Source organism: Brachyhypopomus gauderio, chromosome 11 (genome assembly GCF_052324685.1).
Source record: "Brachyhypopomus gauderio isolate BG-103 chromosome 11, BGAUD_0.2, whole genome shotgun sequence".
Lineage (NCBI taxonomy): Eukaryota > Metazoa > Chordata > Actinopteri > Gymnotiformes > Hypopomidae > Brachyhypopomus > Brachyhypopomus gauderio.
In genome coordinates this window covers 13,483,813-13,505,439 of record NC_135221.1, presented here as the reverse complement: position 1 = coordinate 13,505,439, position 21,627 = coordinate 13,483,813, and the positions used below count along the sequence as shown (strand labels likewise).

Here is a 21,627-nt window from a genome sequence, read left to right as displayed (position 1 = left end):
ATTGCAAGGATGCACTTTAAATGCACCACTGAACTCTTGAGAAACCGTTGCTTTATTTCATCTCAAGCCAACCCCATGGTCTGTAATTAGCACATAACAGGTTACAAACCAAGATCCACACCAAGGAAGAAAAACACCCAGCCCAACTGAAGAGGCCCGTCCCCAGGCAGACGCCTCCCGCTCCTACAGGCGTGTGGTGCGCTGCATGGACTGGAGGAGAAACGATGTTTGCTCATTGCGTGAAGTTAATTATCTCTCTCTCACACACACAGTCACTAAATGAGTGTGACAGCTGTGCCTCAAATAGCTTGGAGCAAGTTCTCAAGCATGACTAAACCAGGCACTTTGGTCCAGAACCCGTAAATCAAACTATTTATTCACCACCAAAAACAAATGAGATATGCACAGACTTGAGTAACGGCACACAGATGTGTAGGGCATCAGCAGACAGATCCTGGGTGGGAGGAGAGCTGTTCTGATGCTCTGGGGCAGCTATCACATTCATTATTATGATGCAGTCACACAGGTTATTTTAAGCAGGTGTTAAAAAGGAAAATGAATGTAAAATATTACTTATTTTGTCTCATCTCACTCTCTCTCGCACACTCACACACACCTTTAAATCTACAATTTAAAATACATATTTAAATGATCCAGCTCTTTAAAAGACCAAACCAAACAGGTAGGCATAAACCAGTGACCATGTCAGCTACACAGCACATTCCACTGGAGAAAACCAAACAGATAAATAAAAATAAACTTCATATGTGCTGCCTTCCAATTAATGCAGATATGAAAATATTTTGCATGTTTTGCTCAAAACATTAGAAAACCCCTAACGACCAAACTGTTTACATAACCAAGATTCTTAAATATGAACACAATCAAAACACAAATTACCTGCCCTCAGCTGCCCCTCCATCAGTATCCTGAAGGGGGAGGGGCTCTTTTCTAGCCACACCCACTACTGCATGCTGGGACTGCCTGCGTTGACTCCTCCTCTTCTAAAACCAACAAATAAACAAACAAAAGTCCTTATTCAGTGTCACAGCGCAGATCACAGGCACCACACACATTGAATCTCCATCTCCTAAATAATTGTATGTGAACAACAGATGACCTGAAGCAGACTTTTATTATGAAAAGGAGCACAAAAACCACAGTTGGCAAAAAGCCCCCTCTCAGTATGTGACCCATTTTGGCACAATGAACAGCAAGTACAAGACCAGACTGTAAAACCTTTGTGCTGAATAAAGTGTAATACTATCCACACAGCCAGAGAACATAACAGAGCAAAGTGTGTAAGTTTGGCAATCACAGACAGATACAGCACAGATCTAACAGCCACTCCTGAAGGAGTCCCTAAAAAACACACAACTGTCTTATGAGCTGCAGAGTCTCATAATACCCATCACTGATGTAGAAAGAGATATATAAATCAATTTGACTTTGACAACACTTCACAAAGCAGCTTTGCAATCGCATGGGAGGTCTTCACTGCATCCTCTGTTTGAAACATGGAAAACCAGAAACTGGAGGGAGGGAGGGAGAGAGGGAGAGAGAGAGGTGTGTGTATGTGTGCGAGTATTGGAGGCACATGTAGTGGTGCTCAGTGGACAGGGTACCTGTGTCTGGGATAAGGAACTGGGGATCCTCTCCTTAGGCCTGTTTTTACCAGAAGCCCTGGCCTGTTGATGGGAACACCACACAAGTCTCATTTCACAACTTTTAATATTATTGTTTTTACAATTCAATACATGCATGTACAATACATACAGGTACTCTTCCAAGGATTTTTATGCTGGTGTTGCTAGGTGCGCTACCTTGACTGTTGCGCTGTGCTTGGTCTCTGGGTTGTGACTGGTTGCTGTGCTGTGCTTGGTCTCTGGGTTGTGATTGGCAGCTGTGCTGTGCTTGGTCTCTGGGTTGTGATTGGCAGCTGTGCTGTGCTTGGTCTCTGGGTTGTGATTGGCAGCTGTGCTGTGCTTGGTCTCTGGGTTGTGATTGGCAGCTGTGCTGTGCTCGCTCTCTGGGTTGTGATTGGGTGCTGCCTTGTGTTTAGCTGCTCCATTGTGCTTGGCTGTTTCTGCCAGGTACCTCTGTGCTACCTTCAACAGTCGTGAAAACACATTCTTACCTCCAGGACCCACAGCCTCTGAGTAAGCGCACGCGCGCGCACACACACACACACACACACACACACACACACACACACACACACACACACACACACACACACACACACACACACACACACACACACACACAGCATGTTAGTTTCAGCTCTGAACTTTGGACTGGAAAAAGCTTGGAGCAGCTCAGGTCCATGAGCCACAGAGTTCCAAGCAGACTAATCACAAACTGCACCAGGAACATCTGTAGTGAAGAAGCTTCCACACTAGTAAGAGGGATATGTTCAAGTCCACACTCACATTACCTTCAAACCAGGTCCCATAGCACATCTATATTGTAACTATTACAATATATTTTTTGGGAAAAAAGTTGGGGAGAAGGCTGTGTTTGATTTTCACACCCTACTGCAAGATAACCAAACAAGAGACTCCAGAGTCTCAAAGTACAATAATTCTGCAAAGTACCCTCCGTTTCACATCCACCCTGCAGGAATGATAGAAGTGCAAGAGCTTTTACTATCCACCTACAAAATAAACTGGATATACGGGTGTGGAGTCACATTATTTGGTGCTGAAACACAAACATACACAGATAAAAGAAAACCCATAGCCGTTCCTATTTAAACAGAGTGAATGTTATCACTGCCTATCACATGCTCTCAGGTGGCGAGGACACACTGTCCGCGTAGTACTGCCAATCAGGGCCAAGCACTGGAGTATCAGGAGACTTCAAACAAGTCCTATCTGCCCCCTGCAATCTAATCAACAGTGCAAGACAGTGAGGGCTGTGCTCCATCTCAAAGCTACTGCGGGTAGTTTGCACAGCTGGGGAGAGAGGGGGGGATTACTACTGCTCTACAGGCCAGGGAGGTAATACCTGAGATTTCCCCTGCACTGAAATATTGCTCACTAAACAAAAGGCTTGATTACACAAGCATCAGCAATGGTCCAACACAAACATGTCGCCGGCCTGTGTTCTGGGAGTACTTCTCCGTGCTGATAATCCCGAGTGCAGCTGGGGCCTCGGATGAAACGGGTTAATTCTGGCTTTGCCATGACACGGCATGTCCCTCCTTTCTGTGGAGGCTTAGGCATGACTACATTACCCATAGATCACCTGTTCAAACATGCTGACCTTTCTCACAGGGTGGGATGTGGGCAGGGGTTTCAACAGCAGGTTTCTGATCTTGCGTCTCCTCTGTGCACTGAGGGTCCGCACTGCTCTTCACGGGGCTCCCTGAAACGGCAAGGACGAAATGATGAGACAACACTGGTAAAAACCACAACTGCTGGTAACTGTTGCACAACTACAGCAAACATGGAGAACTGGCTGATAAGAACCTTCTAAGAAGTGTATATATTTCCATATGTATATATTTCAGCTCTAAGTTAACCTAGCGTTCAACAGAGAAGGCCTACAGTGAGTCATCTGGAAGACACGTCCCCTCGAGCGGTTTACAGGCATGGACACGCCAGGCAGCCCCATGCGAGACCCCCGTGGGACACGGAGAGCCACCCTGACGAACCTCGTGGCAAGCCCACAGGACGTCTGCGGGACCTCTGCTGTGTAATCGGAGCCTCCCCGTCATGACAGCTAGACTCGTCTGCAGAAAGACTTTGCTTACTAATGAGCGCCAGCAGCTCCCCTTTTGAAGAAGAACGAGCAGTCTTCATGGGAATAAAGGCTATATTTCTTTGACGCAAATTACATTTAATAAACTTACAAATTGTTCATGCCTTGTAGTCACAGTTGTGTTCAATGCAGGGTGAATATATACTCTCTCCCTCACACACACACACTCATGCTCTCTCTGATGGAAGGCCCAGTGCAGCCTTTCTTCAGCATAATTCGGAGGATGATAAGGAGTCAGAGTTATTCTGAAAGTCCAGATAACTCCATTTTACTAACTCCATGTCCTCCAGCACCTTAACTGTGATGATACGCTGTCTTTTCAGGGTAGGCCATGTCATCCACTATTGTGTGTGTGTGTGTGTGTGTCCTATGAACAAAGCCTTATGTGATTCTCATATGCTGCATTTTGCATGCTCAGCTTGTAAAACCAGCAGCGAAAGGTGAAGGGAAGAAATGGCGGCAAAAAAAAAAAAAAGTTAAATGTGATCACCCCACCACATCATGGTGGCAGACCCAGCAGATCCAATGACTGATGTATGATCGATGACAAACAGATGGACAGATGACGGGTGGATGGACGGATGACGGACGGACAGATGGGTGACGATAAGGAGAGTTGAATTCAGCCCACACACACACACACACAAACATTTTTGACTGTCTGTTAAACCCAACTGGACACACGCCAGACCTGATGCAGGCTCGGAGACATTTCACCCTCAGCAGGGCAAACGCAGATAAAAACCCAGAGCCATTATCCACGCGGGCTGCCTCAGATCGAACCAGACAAATCAACGTCTCTCTCTGTTCCTGTCTTGGCCAGAGAGCCTCAGAGAAACAGAAGACAGCGCGCTGAGGCGTGAAATAGGTGCTGCTGTCTGACCGAAAGAAACCAATATGCAGTCTGGCAAAGAACTAAAGGAAGTTTCCTCGACCTCAGCCAGTTCTCAGATGTAAACAAAGCGCCCTTTCTCGCAAGGCTGCCTCGGAGGGCAAGAGTGGCTACACACCTGCTGGTCACCAAGCCCCATGGCCACAGCCTCCCGCCTTTGTTCCGTTCAAAGCGAAGCCCTTACGTCTCTGGACTGCCCCCCCCGAATCCTTAAACCCCATGACAAAACTCCCTGTATTCATCAGGCAGACCAGACAAAGGCAGGAGGAGGTCTGAAGCTGAACCTCATGAAGCCAGGAGTTACGCTGCAGTAACAGATTGTTGTTCTATGCTCCTTGGGAAGCCATGTGCGTTTGTCTTTCTTGGCTTGCAAATCTCTGTAATATTTAGACATGAACTTCAAGAGCCAGACTGTCGCTTATCTGAAATGAATGTGCAGGTGTGGCAACTAATAAAATCAATTTCATTGCAGACATTAACAAAAAGTAGTCATAAAAAAGCACCTGTGGTCTGACCCAGAAACGGTCTCATAAATATGTCCTTGTGCAGTGCCAAACTGGTTCCATTGGAGAAGGTCTTGCGCAACCCAGTGAAGGCTGGATTCCCTCCAGGTGAACAGAGGAAGTATGTTCCTGCTCTCCCACCGATAGCCATCACTTCCGCTATCGGAACACACAACACGGTTCACACACAGGTCGCCTGGCAACTGGTCACCATGGCATTTGCACACAGGAACTCTGGGAGACCATGATTAAACCTGAAGTTTCCTTCTGGGCGCCAGTGTAGAGGACTATAACAAAGGGTTGGGTTTGTGGATTGGTCTGGTTGTGAACAGCCAATCCGGTCTGTCATGGATCAGCTGGTCGGAGCTTTGAACTGTTTGTTTTTGCAAAGATAAATGCCATTAAAAAAAAAAAAAAAAAAAAAAAAAAAAAAGCACCCACACATTCATATACTTTAGCTTTGACTGCTATTAAACAGTATGCAATCAGCATGGACAAATTTGTGAGAAGTTTGTGGCTATATCTAAAAAGAAGTTTACAAAAATGCTAAACAATTTGAATCAAACTAACTACAAAGTTTCAAGTTAAATCCTGAGGTTATTCCAATTGCAAAAAAAGAGCGTGAGAAAAATAAAGCATCAAAACTAAAACAATATAGTCACGATAATGTGTGCCAGCCTCACTAGCACTCTACAGAGTGATCAGACTCTACCACAATAGCCTCACCGCCTCTAGATCAGACGACGGTCTATAGTTTTCGTTCAGGATAGACAAATCAACAGACCGGCTCCCTTAGAATTCTAGCACTAAACGCCTAGTGTGGCCTGGCTGAAGTGACCTTGTAACACAACTTTGTTTTGAGAGAACCTGTCTGGTTTTTGTGTTTTGTTTTTTTTTTTTTGTTGTTGTTTTTAACAAACCGCCACTGATTACAGCACAGGTTCTCGTACAAGCTGGAAGTTGCGTCAACTTGTACGGTCTCTTATCAGCAGAGAATCGGGAACTTCAAAGCTGCGTCTTCTCCAGTTTCTCCGCTTTCTCTGGCCTGCCCAGAGGAGATGCTGCCGAATTTATGTCGGGTCAATCCGCGAACAGTGATTCATACCATTTTCAATGTACACTTGGGGGGGGACTACCTTAAGCACTAGAGGTAAGCCCTACAGGTTCGACTACCTTAAGCATTAGAAATAAGCACTACTGTGTAGCATTATCCCAGAGAAATACTCTCCTGTTTAAGTACCTCAAAAAGCTGTTAGAAATACAGCCATCATTCAGTCATTCACGACTGTAACTGTAGTTGTTGCTGGACTGGAGGCTCAGTGGCCCGGATGACCACAGGAAGGCCGGACACACTCCACAACAAACCCCACGCAAGTCTCCGCAAGGCTTGTGGGATTCTTCCACGCGTTGGGAAAGAAAGACTGGACGCTCTGCAGTAGAGAACAGCAGATAATAGTCATTGTCCATTTGACAGGTGACCAACACCCAGCCAGATGGGTTCAATCTAGCAGCTTGCCGTTTTTCTACTGAAAGTCTCTTGCATGTGGTGATCAGTGGCAAACATCACCACATGAAAAGATCATTTCGCCACACACGACTGAACAAACATTTATTCTCAGAACGTAGTCAACAACCATGGACTCACAATAAGACTACAGCACTAGAGGAGTCATTGTAAAAGCTTTGGGTTGCGTTTCCTGAGTAGACATAAGTCCTTAAGTAGTGCAATACTACTGCAATTCTTCTGGAAGGTTATGGAGTTGTCTCGTCTTCGGTTCCTAAAGTGGAAGATGGAGCGGGTGCCATTCACAGGCAAAGGCTGGAACAGCCGTGCAGGTGAACACTGGAGTATGTGAATACAACACACACGCCATCAGAATACAAAACACAAATGAAACTGGGGAAAAATTAACCTGACCGCATTCAAGAGCCCATTTGAATCAGGGGGGTTAAGACTGAGGCCCCTACGTGCAGCCTGTGCAGCCTGCGTTCACGTAGAGGCGTCGGACATGCAGGAACAAATCTGGCAACACGGGAGACACGCAGAACCGGTTTCACACACACAGACCAGTCCAGCTTGGAACATATAAAATTCTCCATTATAATTTACAGTTTGGAACAAGGTCAGTAAACATGTAAGCATGTTTGATCAGACTGTTGAGCACACAAGGTCATGTCAACATCATGTAGCTCTGCACTTTTTCCTGTTCTGCACATGTATGGTAGTGCAGGTAAAACTGGTCTGGTAACAAGCATGGTGGACACATATAAGCAGTCTTAAACAGTCCAGCTGAACTTGAAGATCTCACGCAGCTGAAATTCCTAAGCTGCTACTATTACCGCACTGACAACATCCGTTCCAAGACCAGATGCACCTGCGTCTCTAGTAATGCCTGAACCCTCTGCACGCAAAAGCTGCAAAAATGAAAATGCAATTCATTAAAAGGAAAACTGAAATGGGTCTTTCAGCTTTGCTAGTCATCAGATCCTCATCTCATGGTGTAGTGCACCTTGAATGTCTTTATGATAACAGGGAATAACAACTGGTTGGGAGAGGTTGCTGAAAATACCCGTTAACGTACCAATCACCTGTTGTGTGAAACCAGAAATTAGTGAGCACTCTCCTTTTTGTTTGATCAGTCATGCCTCCAGACGCTCGCCCCAGTTTGCAAGCCATCTCAGACGGCACCCCGAGGCAAGGAGAGAGTGTCAGAGTTCAGGGGTCAGATTGAGTCACCGCAACTCATTGGTCTGGAGCCTCTGGAAGATGGAGGAATGTGAGGTGTCGTTCGAGTGGCCCAGCCCAGACGCCGGCCTGGACAACGGCGTGGCCATGATCACGAGGGGCTCACAGAGCCTTACAGAGTAAAGGAGATCCTGAGGGACCTCGTGTTATGTAGCAGCCAAAGGACTTGGATAGCTAACTTGTGCTTTCAAGTTCATGAGAGTATGCCTGCATTTTGAAATCTTTAGTAGAACCACATAAGGTGCTCAAACCCCATTTGCTCTATTCCTTATGGCAGAGGCATTTCAAACTGTGGTTCAGCCCCCTAGTGGGGCATGAAGGGATTCCAGGTGGGGCATTGGTGTGACAGCAAACTGGAAAAAAATTAACATTTAAACGACACGTAATCAGACATTTTCTTCAAACCAATTTAGTAATAAGGGTTTACATTAATTTGTCATTGTCACTTGAGAAATTTGGTGTCATGTTAACTACTAATGGGCTAGAAAGACAAACAGGTATGTTCGAGAAAATGTAACCAAGATTATTTAAGTGTGTTAAGCGTCCAGTGTTTCAGGGCTGCAGTGACTCTGCTGTAAAGATCTTCTTTTTTGCACAGAAACCAAGTTAAATGATCCCACAAGAAGCTGCCATTAAAAGTGCCACAAGCGGTCCTGCTCCATCCCAGCTTCACCACGGTCCTTCAGCGTATACAGACATATACTGATCTGGTACGAGGAGCAGAACAAAGCCAGTCTAACCTAAAGGACTCTGGAAACACCCTGGAACGTCTCCTAGAGCAGGAGTGTGTTACTTTCATATGAGCAGAACTGGTGAGAAGCTCCAGTCGTTGTGTGCAGTTCATCTTATTTTGTTAGCCGGTCAATTTAACTAACTTTCAAAACAGGAGGATTTGACCTGATGTTCTTTATATATTTGCTGTAGTAGTTTGTACACTGAGGTGTGGAAAGCGTTTGAATACCCCTGCATTGAGGTGTAAAGTTTCAGTACAAACCCATTGACAAACTGATTTGTGGCCTCATCAAATAGGTAAAAAGCAAACGTACAGAGAGTAACTGAAGGAGTTCAGAATAGTCCCAGCAGTATGAGAGTAGTGCTGACCTGCCGAACCCATGTTTGTCCTCCACCAGTCCATTGTGGGGGTGGGGGGGACGTCACACCTTAATAGGCCTTAAAAGCTTGATCCCAGGTCAGTGGTCAACTTGAGGGTCAAACACCAGAGCCGGTGGAGGACAGGACATGAGGTCGGGGTTTAGCCCTGCTCCAAAACTAGCTATGCCCGCTTCTCCACCCAACCGTAATCACAGTCCATGGTGATTGCTGCAGTAATGGCCTCTAATTTACCCGTTTCAGATCGTCTTTGCTCTTTTGTACTTTAGGACAGGACTGCAGCAGTCCGATCTCAGCTTTCATCTAAACACACGTCTTCCTGTGGGCTCAGAGGTTTTTAGACCCATTACAAGAAATGGCTTTGTAAGGAGTGAGTGTGTGTGTGTGTGTATATATGAATGAGCGCATGATTACAGTGTGTGATTACATCTACTCATGCATGAGAATGCAGGCGCCTCTTATCGAGAGCCCAGCAGTATGTAGACAACGCTCCAGACACACATAGCCCAGCAGTATGTAGACAACGCTCCAGACACACATAGCCCAGCAGTATGTAGACAACGCTCCAGATACACATAGCCCAGCAGTATGTAGACAACACTCCAGACACACATTGCAGAGATTCTCTGCTTAGGGAAAAAACCTTGTCATCTGTGAGGACAACAAATATATCCTGCTACATCGGAGGCGTAGGAAGGCCGGCCAGCTGAAGGACGCGGTGGCCGGACAGGGAGGATGCTGGGGACTCCGCTAGCTTCCATCCACAGCTTTTATCCAGACGTCCCCCCTCATGTAAGACTAAGGGAAGTTAACATTTCCCATCACGGCAAGGACATTGTAAGAACATCATCATGGCACTTCATCATGGGCCTTCCATCCCACTGAGATTTGGGTTGAGATCTGAACACTTGAATGGACATTTATGGCAGCACACACAACAAAGCATCACTGAAATAAAAAGCAAAACACAAACTGCATCTTTTAAAGTCTTCCTTAACAAAAGAGTTTGCCAAATAAAACCTCTAAATTAGTTCTTTAAAAAATATTCATATCTATCCAAATCTAAGCAAATACAGGAAAACAGGATACATTTGTATTGGAATGTGTTTAAGGTCGTGATTTTTGTCTCAAGTTACTCAGCAAAGTACGAAAGCCTGCTAGCTAACCACACCCCTCCCCGTAAAGATCCCCACTTTAAAGTAGGTCCGAGATGTATCGAATATCCCAACAGCCTCAGTGAACTGGGAAGACGACATGAAGAACAAGCCAGGACTGCAGCAGCTTCAGGCCAGTTTAATAGCAGTTTAATACCTGCACGAAGCTCAAAGCCAAGAGAAACTCCACCTCTCTACCCCAGCGTGTCCGAGGCCCAAGCTCCGGCTACAAACCCACCCGCCCAACTCCTCACGAAGGCAGACGAAAGCGTGAATGCACAGGCCGCTAACGCTAGCTGGAAGGACCTTCATTGTTCTTGCGAGCACTCAGGTTACCCAGAACACACTGCTCAAGGACAAATCAGCCTGCAAAGTACAAATATGCTACAATCTGCAGGATTCAAAGCAAAGTGGTCGACGCCATATTTGTGTACACTGGAGATTTCAAAGTGACTGTACAAGCAGTAATAAAAAGGCGGTTACAACAGATGCAAGGGATTACATAATCCCATAGGTTCATACAGATACATAATCCCATAGGTTCATACAGATACATAATCCCATAGGTTCATACAAATGACAACATTCTACAGTAGTCTGGCAGAACAACTTCAGTGAAAACGGTGAAAGCGTAGCTACGCAGTTGAGCAGAGCCGGAGTGGCTAATCGGGAGATTCGGGAGGATTCCCGATGGGCCGGCTTATGTCAGTCTCTAGTTTGGGCCGATTGGGAGGGGAAAATAATTTTGGGCCGGATTTGGGAATGAAACTCCCGGGCTGAAAAAAAGTGTCCCACTCCGGCCCTGCGGTTGAGGACCTGTGGGATTACGACCACTGTGAGCTGCTCCAGGCCTGGACACGCCCCTGCAGAGACTAGTGCCCTCCCACCCCAACACAACCGACTCTTCTCATGGGCCACGTCGAGCGAACTCTAAACGATGCAGTGCTGTGGTCAGCTGGGCGTGGACGTGTTTAACTCTGCTGCTTAAGCAAGAACGCATCAGCACCCATTACTTATCGTACCTTCTTGTGTCGGAGTTTCGGCTACCTCAAAACTGCTTTGCATCATTCTGTACACACTTGGAGCCAAGGAGTTGTTGTCACGGAAGCCTGATGAATGGACCCCATGCGTTAGGGTTGTCTGTCTGCAGGGAAACTGGGGCTCCACCTCTCCAGAAAAACAGCAGAGCAGAGCACAAATCAGAAGCTGAGTCAGCCAGAGGCGGGGCAAAGGGGTTGAGAGGCAGGACAGAGAGTGTGTGTGTGTGTGTGTGTGTGTGTGTGTGTCTCAGAGTAAGAGACAGAGATGGATGGAGATGGAGAGCTATAGAGGGAAGGAGTGGAAGAGGGATTGACAGAGAGAGAGAGAGAGAGAGAGAGAGAGAGAGAGAGAGAGAGAGAGAGAGAGAGGCTGAGAGAAAGAGAGGTGGAGGGGTTCTGAAAGATGCACCTGCTCAGCTAGTCTCTGGTGTGCTGGCATGGCTTTGACATTGGGGAACACGCTCACACAAGCAGAATAAAATTCTGGCCTCTGGGGTTGTGGGGCACTGTGCTCACCCCACACATTCTGGACACTGCACACCAGGACAGAGACACTGCACACCAGGACAGAGACACTGCACACCAGGACAGAGACACTGCACACCAGGACAGAGACACTGCACACCAGGACAGAGACACTGACTTCTACGGTAGTGAGGCAATTCTGTTAAAGCTTCACAGGGAAAGATGGCAGAGGGAGATTTCTTCCTTCCTCTAATGCGCCTCATTTGATAAGTCTCGCTGGCACTTGAATACAAGGCTAATCAAAGTGTTGAGATGCCATTTCAATGACCTCCACAGAAACTCCAGCATGAGGAGAAGGAGTGTGATGGCTGTCAGGGAGCTGAGGGGGGACAGCCCCCAGCCGCAGGGAGACAGCAGCAAGCCCGCAGTGGGCGGAGATCAAAGACTCGCTGCAAACAGTTCTGGTCCTAAACACTGTTAACTCAGCCCACAGTAACCGCAGAGAGAAGTCTGAGAGCTGTGGTCATTCAGTGGTTTCCCTCCGAACAGGTGTTCCGACAATGAGAGGCTGCTTAGTGGAAGCGAGAGAGTGTGCGCGCACGTGTGTGTGAGTGCGAGTCTGCGCGTGTGTGTGTGTGTGTGTGTGTGTGTGTGTGTGTGTGTGTGCGCGCATGTGAGTGAGTGAGTGAGTGAGAGAGAGAGAAGGCCTCAGAGTTTGTTTTCATTACAGTGCTAACAGAATGATGCTAACAAGGCTGACAGCTCACTGCGTGACTCAGTAGGTGACTCACACTGTCTCTGCCCTGAAGATATTCCCCGCACACACACACACACACACACACACACCTTAGCCTTTCAATTAAGTTTACACTAGGGTACCCAACAAGACATCCCCCTTACATGTACAAGCCCCCCCCCCCCCCCCCCCCGGGGGTGTTTCTCCTGCATTAAAAGGTGTTGAGTCACAGAGGGCAGACAGAGAAACACGTGTCAGCTAGCCATCCATTCCATCCTCTTCAGTCCCTACACCCCTGGCGAACACGCCCCTCTCCCCTCAGAGACGCAGGGATGAGACCAGACAGACAGACAGGGTAGCGGGCCAGACAGACGAGGGTGGTTGTGGGTAATGAGCCATGGAGCTGAACTGAGGCAGGAGACCCAGCAAGTGCTGAGTACAGCAGCCTAGCGGGGCAGACGTGCTCCACACGGGCAAACGCTTACACAAGAGAACCAGAACCTGCTGCCTCGGAGGAAAACGGACTTCGCGCGAACATCTAATTATTCTGTCAAATACTCAAAGAACCAACCTTTACTTCATCATGGCTTATTGTCATGGGCATGTCTGTGCACGTGCGATTATCCTGTGTTGTGAAGAGTAGAGAAGAAAAAAAGAAAAAAAAAAGTCCAACCAAGATGTTCCAGTCCTGACACTGTAATGGAGCCGTTTGATCTTCCTCACATGAATGATGAAGCACCCAGAGCCCATGTGCCCACCTCAGTGTCTGACAGCTTCTGTGCATTAACATCCAGGCCCAGAGGGCCCGTCACAGAGAACCGTGACCCTAACGCCTGGCCTACCAAACACCCACACCCCCCCCCCCCCAGCTCCTCCCCCCAAACACCACCTCTCTGTGCTGCTGGCCTCCCAGATCACACAGGAACACAGACCCTCCAGCATTCCGGGAATGGAGCAACTTTTTAAAAGTTTTAGTTTACCAAGTTTCTCACATTTCAGTATATATTGTTCTTAAGTACTATATACATTTTTTAAATGAAATGCGTGTGTTCTTTTTCAGTGCTGCTTGGTCCTCGCCTCCAGTATGAGGCTTGTGTGTGTGTGTGTGTGTGTGTGTGTGTACTTGCGCTTTGCTCCTCAGCCGTCTCCTCCAGTATGAGGCTGTTCATACAGTTGATCTCCCACTCCTGTACCTCAATGCTCCAGAGAGCAGGGACAAGTACGCAGTATCGAGAGCTGGAAAACACACACACACACACACACACACACACACACACACACTTATAAAACTGTGTGCACGGACAACTCTGGCATGTTGGGTCATTCATGATGCGGCTCGTCAGCCCGGCAGGAGAACCACCTCCACCGCAGGTACCAGCTGGACCCAGAGATGAAGGGACTTTGCCCCACCCGCAGGCCAGCACCACCTTCCAGCACATCACCCGTGATATCTTCACTGTTGCCATGTCAAGAGGTGCTGGCGACATCCAAGTGGATGATGTAAAAAATAAATAATTAAATAAGTTGAAAAATTGCACTGATCACTCCATCAGACGGAGAGAAAAAGTGAGAGAGAGAAGGAGAGAGAAAATGAAAGAGGTAAAGAGAGAGAGAGAGAAAGCCCGTCTGTGGAGGAGGGACAGCACTGTTCCTGAAGGCCAGGTGATCGACAGCCACTTTGAGCCTCAGGGGTGAATTTATTACACCATAACACTCACAAGTGCCCTCTAATTCAGAGGTAAATAAGAACCGTAGCTCTTAGAAGGCACAAAAGAAGCAAACAAAACAACCCGCCCAGTCCCAGTGTGAAGCTGCTGCTCTGGTGTTTCACATAAGGGATTCGCTCTCAGCCGGCTCGAATCTCCGGCTAGCGAGCGGAGAACAGAGCGGAGCACCAAAACATGACCCGCTTGGCACGGACACGGTGGCAGTGAGCAAGGGTAACTCCGCCCCCCCAGCCCCGGATCAGCGAACCGCTCCATCTGCTCTTGCAGTCCGACGGCCGGTCCAGTTCAGAGCATGTAACGTATTACGTGTAGGAAGCCCTATTCAGCCAGCACCACCCCCATGCGGTGGCCCGAATGCCTGTCTGAGTTGCAGAAGGCAAACAACTTTCCCACATGTTCACAAGAGCAGCTGAGCGGCCACAGGTTCCACGTGGAAAATACCGTAACAGGGAGGGGTGGAATAGGGGTGGGGCCTTGCCACTGTTGTCATGGTAATACACACCACATAAAAGCTGCATGTCGAGAAGGACTCAGCTTCAGGCGAGCGGGTGTGTGGTGGCGTGCGGGCTGAAGTCAGAACCATCCCGGTCTCCAGCGCTAGCTCACCCTTTACCTCAGGTCACTAGACCGACACAATCAAGGCCAGGCTGCCATGGAGAGCGCAACATCAAAAGAGCTCATCCATCTGAAACAAATGAAACAACTGCCTGCATTTTGTTTTTGAAGCTTTTTACAGACAGACACAGAAACTGGATAAGCCCCATGTCTCCTGTCTTCATCAAAGGAACAGCCCTCTACCACATGCACCAAATCACCACCCCCCCCCCCCCCCACACACACACACACACACACACACACACACACACACAGCTGTGACCGCCTGCAGGTGTCTTTCTTCCCATGTTGCCTATAGACAAAATCAGTTAGCAGAGTCTTAAATACTACACGTAGCTAAAACAGATCATAACTACCCAACAGCTGTTCTACTCTGTACAACATCTTGACAGATGCCAAATTTTTTACTTGTAAGCGAATGATGCCAACAGAAACATTAGTTACTGGACTTCTGCCCAGGTGTGGTCATGTCGCGTGAGAGGGGTGTGGGGACAGGGGTGAGAGGGCAGGACTCACACGTCCACAGGCACACGCAGCAGGACGGGCAGCACGGCCGCCTCCTCCGTCACGCTCAGGAGACGGGACTCCATCAGCTGCAGGATGGCCAGCCCCACGCGGAACACCACAGTCACGCCTGCACACAGACGGGAAGAGCAAGACGGGCACATGCAAAAACACACTCAGAACTCCAGACACACCACAGCATTTCAACAAGAACTAACTGTGATTCCAGAATTTAGTTGTACATTTCCTTAGCCATTCGAGTTAACCGCTGTTGACCATTTTAAATGTTTCTCGTGCTCTTTAGCACAGATATGCTATTTTGCTATACCAGAAACAATTTAATAGGAATGGGCAGTTAATAAAGAGTAACTTTGGGTAAGATAGCATGCTCAAAGGAACAAAAGCCACAAGACCTCTGACTGTGGAGCTGCAGTGGCCCACAGTGAGGGTCTCCCAGTCACAGGCAGTGAGCAGGGCACCAAGGCTGAAGGCCTTCCAGCTCTGTGCTGGGACCTACAGAACCCAACAGCCACTACTGTACCATGGAGCAGGAAGAGGTCCCAGATCGCCAGCACAGAGTCCCAGCACGGAAGAGAGGTGAAGAGCGTCAGGAACCACTGCATGATGAAATGGAGTGACGAAACACCAAGCTTCTCCTGAGAGGGGGAGAATATTTTAAAGATTTAATATCCCGGATAGGCACGTCACATGCACAAATAAACATGGCCCATCCGCTGTAAGCACACGCAGAACACACAGTGTTGGTCCCTCATCACATCTGCCAGTTGCGCTTCCTACACAGCGACTCTGTTGAGCTGTAGGACGTAGTGGCACCTCTGTGTCGGCTCTGTAACGGGAACCTGCATGTAGAAGACGGCTGTCTGGAGCTTGCTTAAGCTTCCCAGCTGCATTGAGTAAACCCCAACTGCAGAAACCCCCTAAAACACCAGCAGGCAGCGTTCACACACACACACACACACACACACACAGGCCCAGCTGGATGTATGCGGGCGAGCTAGCGCAGAGTAATAGCCCAGCAATCTCTGCGACTGATCGCGTGACTTTTAAACCACCGCCATCACAAAACACAATTTTCTTAAAGCTCTAGTAAGCTTGTGTATCCCATCATTAGTCAGTACATTGGTGTGTCCGATTCCCCCACGCACGGTGAATCCCAGTGTAAACACAGCGAGCGCGGATCTGAAACCTGTTCCTTCAGGCAGCCACGCTTGAATTTCGACGTGTCTGCATCACATATATAGTACAAGTCATCTTGTACTATAAGCAGAGTGCACGCTTTTAAGACCTAGATAAAAACACACCTCACAGTAATGTGAAAAAAATCTACTGGATCAACGCATGTCTGGATAAGAAGGCTGAGAGAGAGAGAGAGAGAGAGGGAGAGAGAGAGAGAGAGAGAGAGGGAGAGAGAGATGGAAGAGAGAAATAGACAGTAAGGGATCAGGCAGTGCAGGGTGACACTGTGATCATAGTCAGAAGAAAGAAGCCCGATTTCTCCATTCTGTTCAGTCTGCACACACAAAAAAGGAGCAAGTGGCCCGAGTTCAGTCCCAGAGGAGGGGTGAGGAGGGGAGCCAATGAGCTAATGAGGATTACAGGTATGTGCAGTGGGGAAAGGTGCTGAGCATTTTTTTTTTGCTAAAGCCCCAGCAGTCATCCCTGTGATTACCATGTGCTGGTAGAGCTGTGGTTTCCGATGTTTTAGTAACTGCTGAAACACCAATGCCTGGTGCTGGATCCTAGAAAAACATCATCAAATCATGTTAAAAGGTGTACAGGAAAAGGAAAGCTAGAAGAAAAACACCCAGAATCCAAAAGCATCACCATAAACAAGTGGCTTTAAAGTTTTTAACCTTTTTGATGTCTTGGACGTTTATAGGTCTATTGTAACCACCTACTTTTTGAGTGATGATTCGTAGATCTCAGAGAGGTACTTGGGTTTCTCGAGCAGAACCACCATGGCCCAAAAGGCTTCCTCTTCATCTAGGATCATGAGGAACACTGCAGCAATGTAGGACATCCCTTAAAAGAGGATAAACAAACCACCAGAAACCTCAGCCTTCACGAACATGACGTCCTGGACCAAAGACAGTCCCGAAGGGGATATACAAGTCAAGCGAAAATGACCGGCTTCAATTACACATTTAGAGACCCGTTTAAAAAGAAAAAAAAAGTTCTTTATCGGCATCTTGTGGTTATTTGTCGCCATCTTGTGGCGAAACAGTTCCGCTTTCTCCTCATGTAATAAGAGCTTCAAGAGTAAAAGTTAAATGTATAATAAGGTCAACTATGGAAATATGAAACGGCACCTTGGCTATATCCGATCCGAGGGTTGTATTTGGCGTAAGCAGTGAGCACTCGGAAAAGCTTCGCCTGCCCCTCAATGGCTTCAGGGCTGTCACCCATGAGAGAGCGGTGAGTTGGGAACGACCTCTCTAGAAAACAACGCAGCACGTTTAGCCGTAAACATTCAGTCTGTACACTCGTCTCATACGATGATCTGGAAATCCTGCCTACAACAAAACGACTTTAAAAGACCTTTATCTCATCAGTACCAACGCACAATTAATCACTTCACTACTTGTGAGTGGAGATTGTAATAACAGTTATTACGGGGGAAAGGTTTTACGTACGCAAGACTTGCGTATAACGAACTTGTGTCCCCATTGGTTACATGGGGAATTTCAACATTTTTTTTTGTTACCGTTTCACTATTAATTTTTATTTTTTGCAGTCGCAGACATCTCGCTCATATGCCTTTGTTCTCACTACAAACACAAAACCAACCGGTCCAACGGGCCAGTAAGCATTGGCAAATGATCAAGACAGACAAGTCCAAACGGTTATTCCGTCGGTGGGTGGCGCTGCAGCTCACGCAGGTCCAGGGCGATCTGTGTGAGGAGCCCCGCGTCCGTGAGCTCCGGGCCCACACCGGTAGCGCGGCCGCTCGGCGCGGTGATGGCGGAGATGAGGCCGTACTCGCTCACGCCAGCGTCCATCAGGGGAGCCCTGATCTCAGCCAGGCACACCTGGGGAGGACGTGCAGGTTAACCGGTGTGAGGACACACCCTGGAGTCTCAACTAACGCTCAATAAGTACTGATGGGAAACACAAACGCTTCTAAAAGTAATTACAAACATACTGCTGCAATATCTGCATGTGATAAGCTTACTGTGGCTATTTATCTGTTAAAAGTGATTTCCAGGTACGGCATGAATGAACACATCACACCGGTGGATTCTTGCACGTTGAACATTTCCACAAGTGGTAAGTACAGAAGCATGACTGTCTCCGTGACATGTAGTCTGCCCACTGTGGTTACAAAAAGAAACTGTCTCTTCCTCCTAAATGTAGATGGAGCAGACCTGGTAGCTGAAGTCACTGGACATCCTGACGGCCTCGACATTCAGCAGTCGCGTCCACACCCGCCCTCGCAGCGCTGGGGGTATACCGATGCGGATGAACCGCTCGATCTGAGGGACGACACACTAGAAATACTATAGTATGTATACTATATTACTATACTATACTACTATAAATAACCAACACGATGTAGCCTCGAAGAGAAATGTCAGAGCGCCCACACCTGACTTTTACAAAGGAAACTGGATCCATTCCAATAGCTGAGAAGTTCGCACAGTTCTTTGACTTTAACGGCACTTGGTTGGGGATAACTAGAGAGAAAAAACACTGTTTGTACCATTTTCTGAAAATGAACATCTCGAAACTCGCCAGCTAACGTATTACTTAAACTAAACCGAATGGCGCACGTACCTGTAATCATGGCATCTGTGCTGCAGTTTCTTCTCTTTTTTACTAAACGCAAAGCCGAACTCGTCAAAGCCCACGCTGCTGCTGCGCCGCTTCCTCGGAACTTTTGCGCCATTGCTGCTGCTCCTTCTCCGCAACATGTTTTCAGCTACAGAACTTCCACTCGTTATTTTACTAATTAATTCCTAATAAGGAAACGTTGTCTTTGCAGCCCGGAGATGTCAGTTGTCAGCCTTTTTTAAACTCGCCGCCAGACTGTTTCCAATATGGCTAACGGAATGGGAATCATTCAACATAAAAGTCCCGGCGCCCCATTATTTATGGTTTTTATTGCCGCTGAAATATTGCTGCTGCCGTGCGAACAACTGAGCTTTAAAATCACTATAACAGTTAGACTCAGTTTTATATGTTCAGAAATTCAGCGATTTATAATGTTTTGAGTAATTAAAAAACATAACTGAAATGTTTAAAACATTCCCTCCGCGTTCAGTAAGATTAATCAGATTCGATTCAAAGTATTGCATTTTAAGTGAAAATTGCCAACATGCATGTGAAAAGGGGACTTAACAATTGTATTGGTCATTATTTTCAAATGAATAATGTTCTATTAATAGGCACCAGATCATTTGTCCATTTGCGGTCCATTACAGTGTCTTCTCATGCTGTGGGCAGACATTAGAAACCTGCTTCAACTTGACTCCCAGGATGTCTGAAAAAACCAAAGGAAACGGAGAAGTGATGTTCCTTGAGAATTTATATGTAAAGTAATATGTATTTGTATGTGTTCTGGCCAATATTGCACTGATGTAAGAGTATAAATTGGTATCAATAACTTGGACTGCTGTGTGGTTATGTGAGCTGCAGTTTGTCTGTAGCATGTCAACAGCACCTGCAGGCCGTCTGAGCTGGAGAGGGTGGCTCAGCCTCCAGCCTGTTCAGAGTGCTGTTCACCCTCTGCACCTGAGTCCACACAGAGGTCGTGTTCAGACACACACACACACACACACACACACACACACACACACACACACACACCTCCTCTAACGCTCCTGTCTCCCTGTAGCTCTGCTGTCTCGTTTTCCTCTAATGTGCGGCCCATCCAGCCATGGGCCTGCTCCGGTGCCTTCATGCCAAGCCACAACCTGTCCTTCTCCCTCTCCAGCTCCTGAAGTTTTTTCACCTGCCCGAGGGAAAAAGAACCAATCAGAACTCCTAAACCACAAGTCACCAGTGGATCACTCAAAAACAGCCCAGATCCCACTGATGTAGAGGCAATAAAGCGCCCTACAGGTGGTCTATGTTTATCACTGCAGAGTTGATCCATATTTCTAAATCTCATAATCCAAGCTTTGCCATGCACTCATCACTAGCCAATCAACATGATTCTCATTGGGCAGGAAAGATGCTATAGGTGTCACCCTTTTCTTTTGCCAGAGGATATTAATTAATTATTAATATAATGACACGTATCCATATACGTCAAACACGTAAGAATTACATGAAACAAAAATGTTAGAAACAATGCAGTCCTACTAATGTAGTAGGATACTCTCCTCCAAGTTACAGTAATTTTCACTGTTACATTTGGTAGATAAACATCTTTCCATCAATTCCAACATGTAAACAATTAATAAACAGCAAAAACGTTCACAAAATCTAAGGATGTAAAAATCCTGAGAACACAAGTTTTTTATTGCTTAGAATTCAGCTGGATTTGGGATTTTGTTCTTGGGTGTGGGTGCATTGTTTCCAGTCCCTTTAGAGACCATTCTTAGTCACTTTGCTAAGATGGAGTTGAACAAAAATAGATTGCACAAAACTTTTTATTGAGCTGTGAACTGCATTGCTCCAGAATCCAGATGGAGGGTGGCAATATTGTCATCAAATCACACGAAAAATAAGGATACATGTAAAACATGTCATCACACAGGACGCATCACCAGAAAACAAATCAGTGTTGTCACTTCACCAGGTCAGTGTCTCAAAATAGCCTGAAACATATATGACTTTACACACAGCTACAATTAAGTACAAGGTATGAAGCAGTGTACGATGAAGTACAGCAATCACCCAAAAGAATAACTGACTAAAGCCATCTTTAAGAAATAAATAAGTGATCTTCACTTTACTGTCACAATGGATAAGCCAAACTTAGGAAACGACCCATCTGTGATAATCTCTGTATATCCAAGTAACTCAACAAAGCAGCACTGACCCAGAGGAAGAATCAGACCACACTAAGCGATACTGACCCAGAGGAAGAATCAGACCACACTAAGCGATACTGACCCAGAGGAAGAATCGCAGGGCATCCAAACTGCTGCAGCTGCTTCTCACTGGCACAGTGACTACAGTGTAGGAGGCCATGAGAAACATCAGCAAACTCCAGAAAGGGAGCAGACCATGAAGTGAAGATTCAGAGGGTTTAGTAAGAGACAGTGCTGATCGTTCTGTGCAATCCCCACCCAACTAAGGAGTGGAGCATGACAGAGAGAGGAGTGTGTGTAGGAAAGCAGCACCAATGAGCAGATATCCAGTCTGAACTCTCCAGAAGTCCTTCTGATGTGCTTAATGTAAA

The 21,627-nt window shown here is 46.9% G+C and overlaps 1 protein-coding gene and 1 long non-coding RNA gene across 3 annotated transcripts in view; one reads left to right on the top strand and one right to left on the bottom strand.

The window, feature by feature from the left end:
* The window catches only part of LOC143527142 (uncharacterized), a 34,851-nt gene extending 13,340 nt beyond the window's left edge, over window positions 1-21,511 (bottom strand). For both annotated transcript variants that reach the window (XM_077022135.1, XM_077022136.1), the window contains exons 1-16: window positions 21,339-21,511; window positions 20,085-20,229; window positions 19,053-19,758; window positions 18,865-18,952; window positions 18,644-18,751; window positions 18,154-18,307; window positions 17,588-17,713; window positions 17,177-17,300; window positions 16,948-17,017; window positions 15,799-15,913; window positions 15,270-15,387; window positions 13,535-13,647; window positions 3,268-3,369; window positions 1,824-2,155; window positions 1,626-1,688; window positions 901-1,004 (exon numbers count right to left, since the gene is read on the bottom strand). In XM_077022135.1, coding sequence (XP_076878250.1) covers window positions 901-1,004; window positions 1,626-1,688; window positions 1,824-2,155; window positions 3,268-3,369; window positions 13,535-13,647; window positions 15,270-15,387; window positions 15,799-15,913; window positions 16,948-17,017; window positions 17,177-17,300; window positions 17,588-17,713; window positions 18,154-18,307; window positions 18,644-18,751; window positions 18,865-18,952; window positions 19,053-19,189 — 1,754 coding nt within the window. In that variant the 5' untranslated portion in view covers window positions 19,190-19,758; window positions 20,085-20,229; window positions 21,339-21,511. The remainder of the gene's footprint in view (window positions 1-900; window positions 1,005-1,625; window positions 1,689-1,823; window positions 2,156-3,267; window positions 3,370-13,534; window positions 13,648-15,269; window positions 15,388-15,798; window positions 15,914-16,947; window positions 17,018-17,176; window positions 17,301-17,587; window positions 17,714-18,153; window positions 18,308-18,643; window positions 18,752-18,864; window positions 18,953-19,052; window positions 19,759-20,084; window positions 20,230-21,338) is intronic.
* Window positions 18,113-19,854, top strand: LOC143527145 (uncharacterized). The gene is made up of 4 exons (XR_013134040.1): window positions 18,113-18,373; window positions 18,474-18,545; window positions 18,633-18,780; window positions 19,700-19,854. It is a non-coding gene; the product is annotated as an uncharacterized LOC143527145 (long non-coding RNA).
* Window positions 21,512-21,627: the final 116 nt, after the last annotated feature.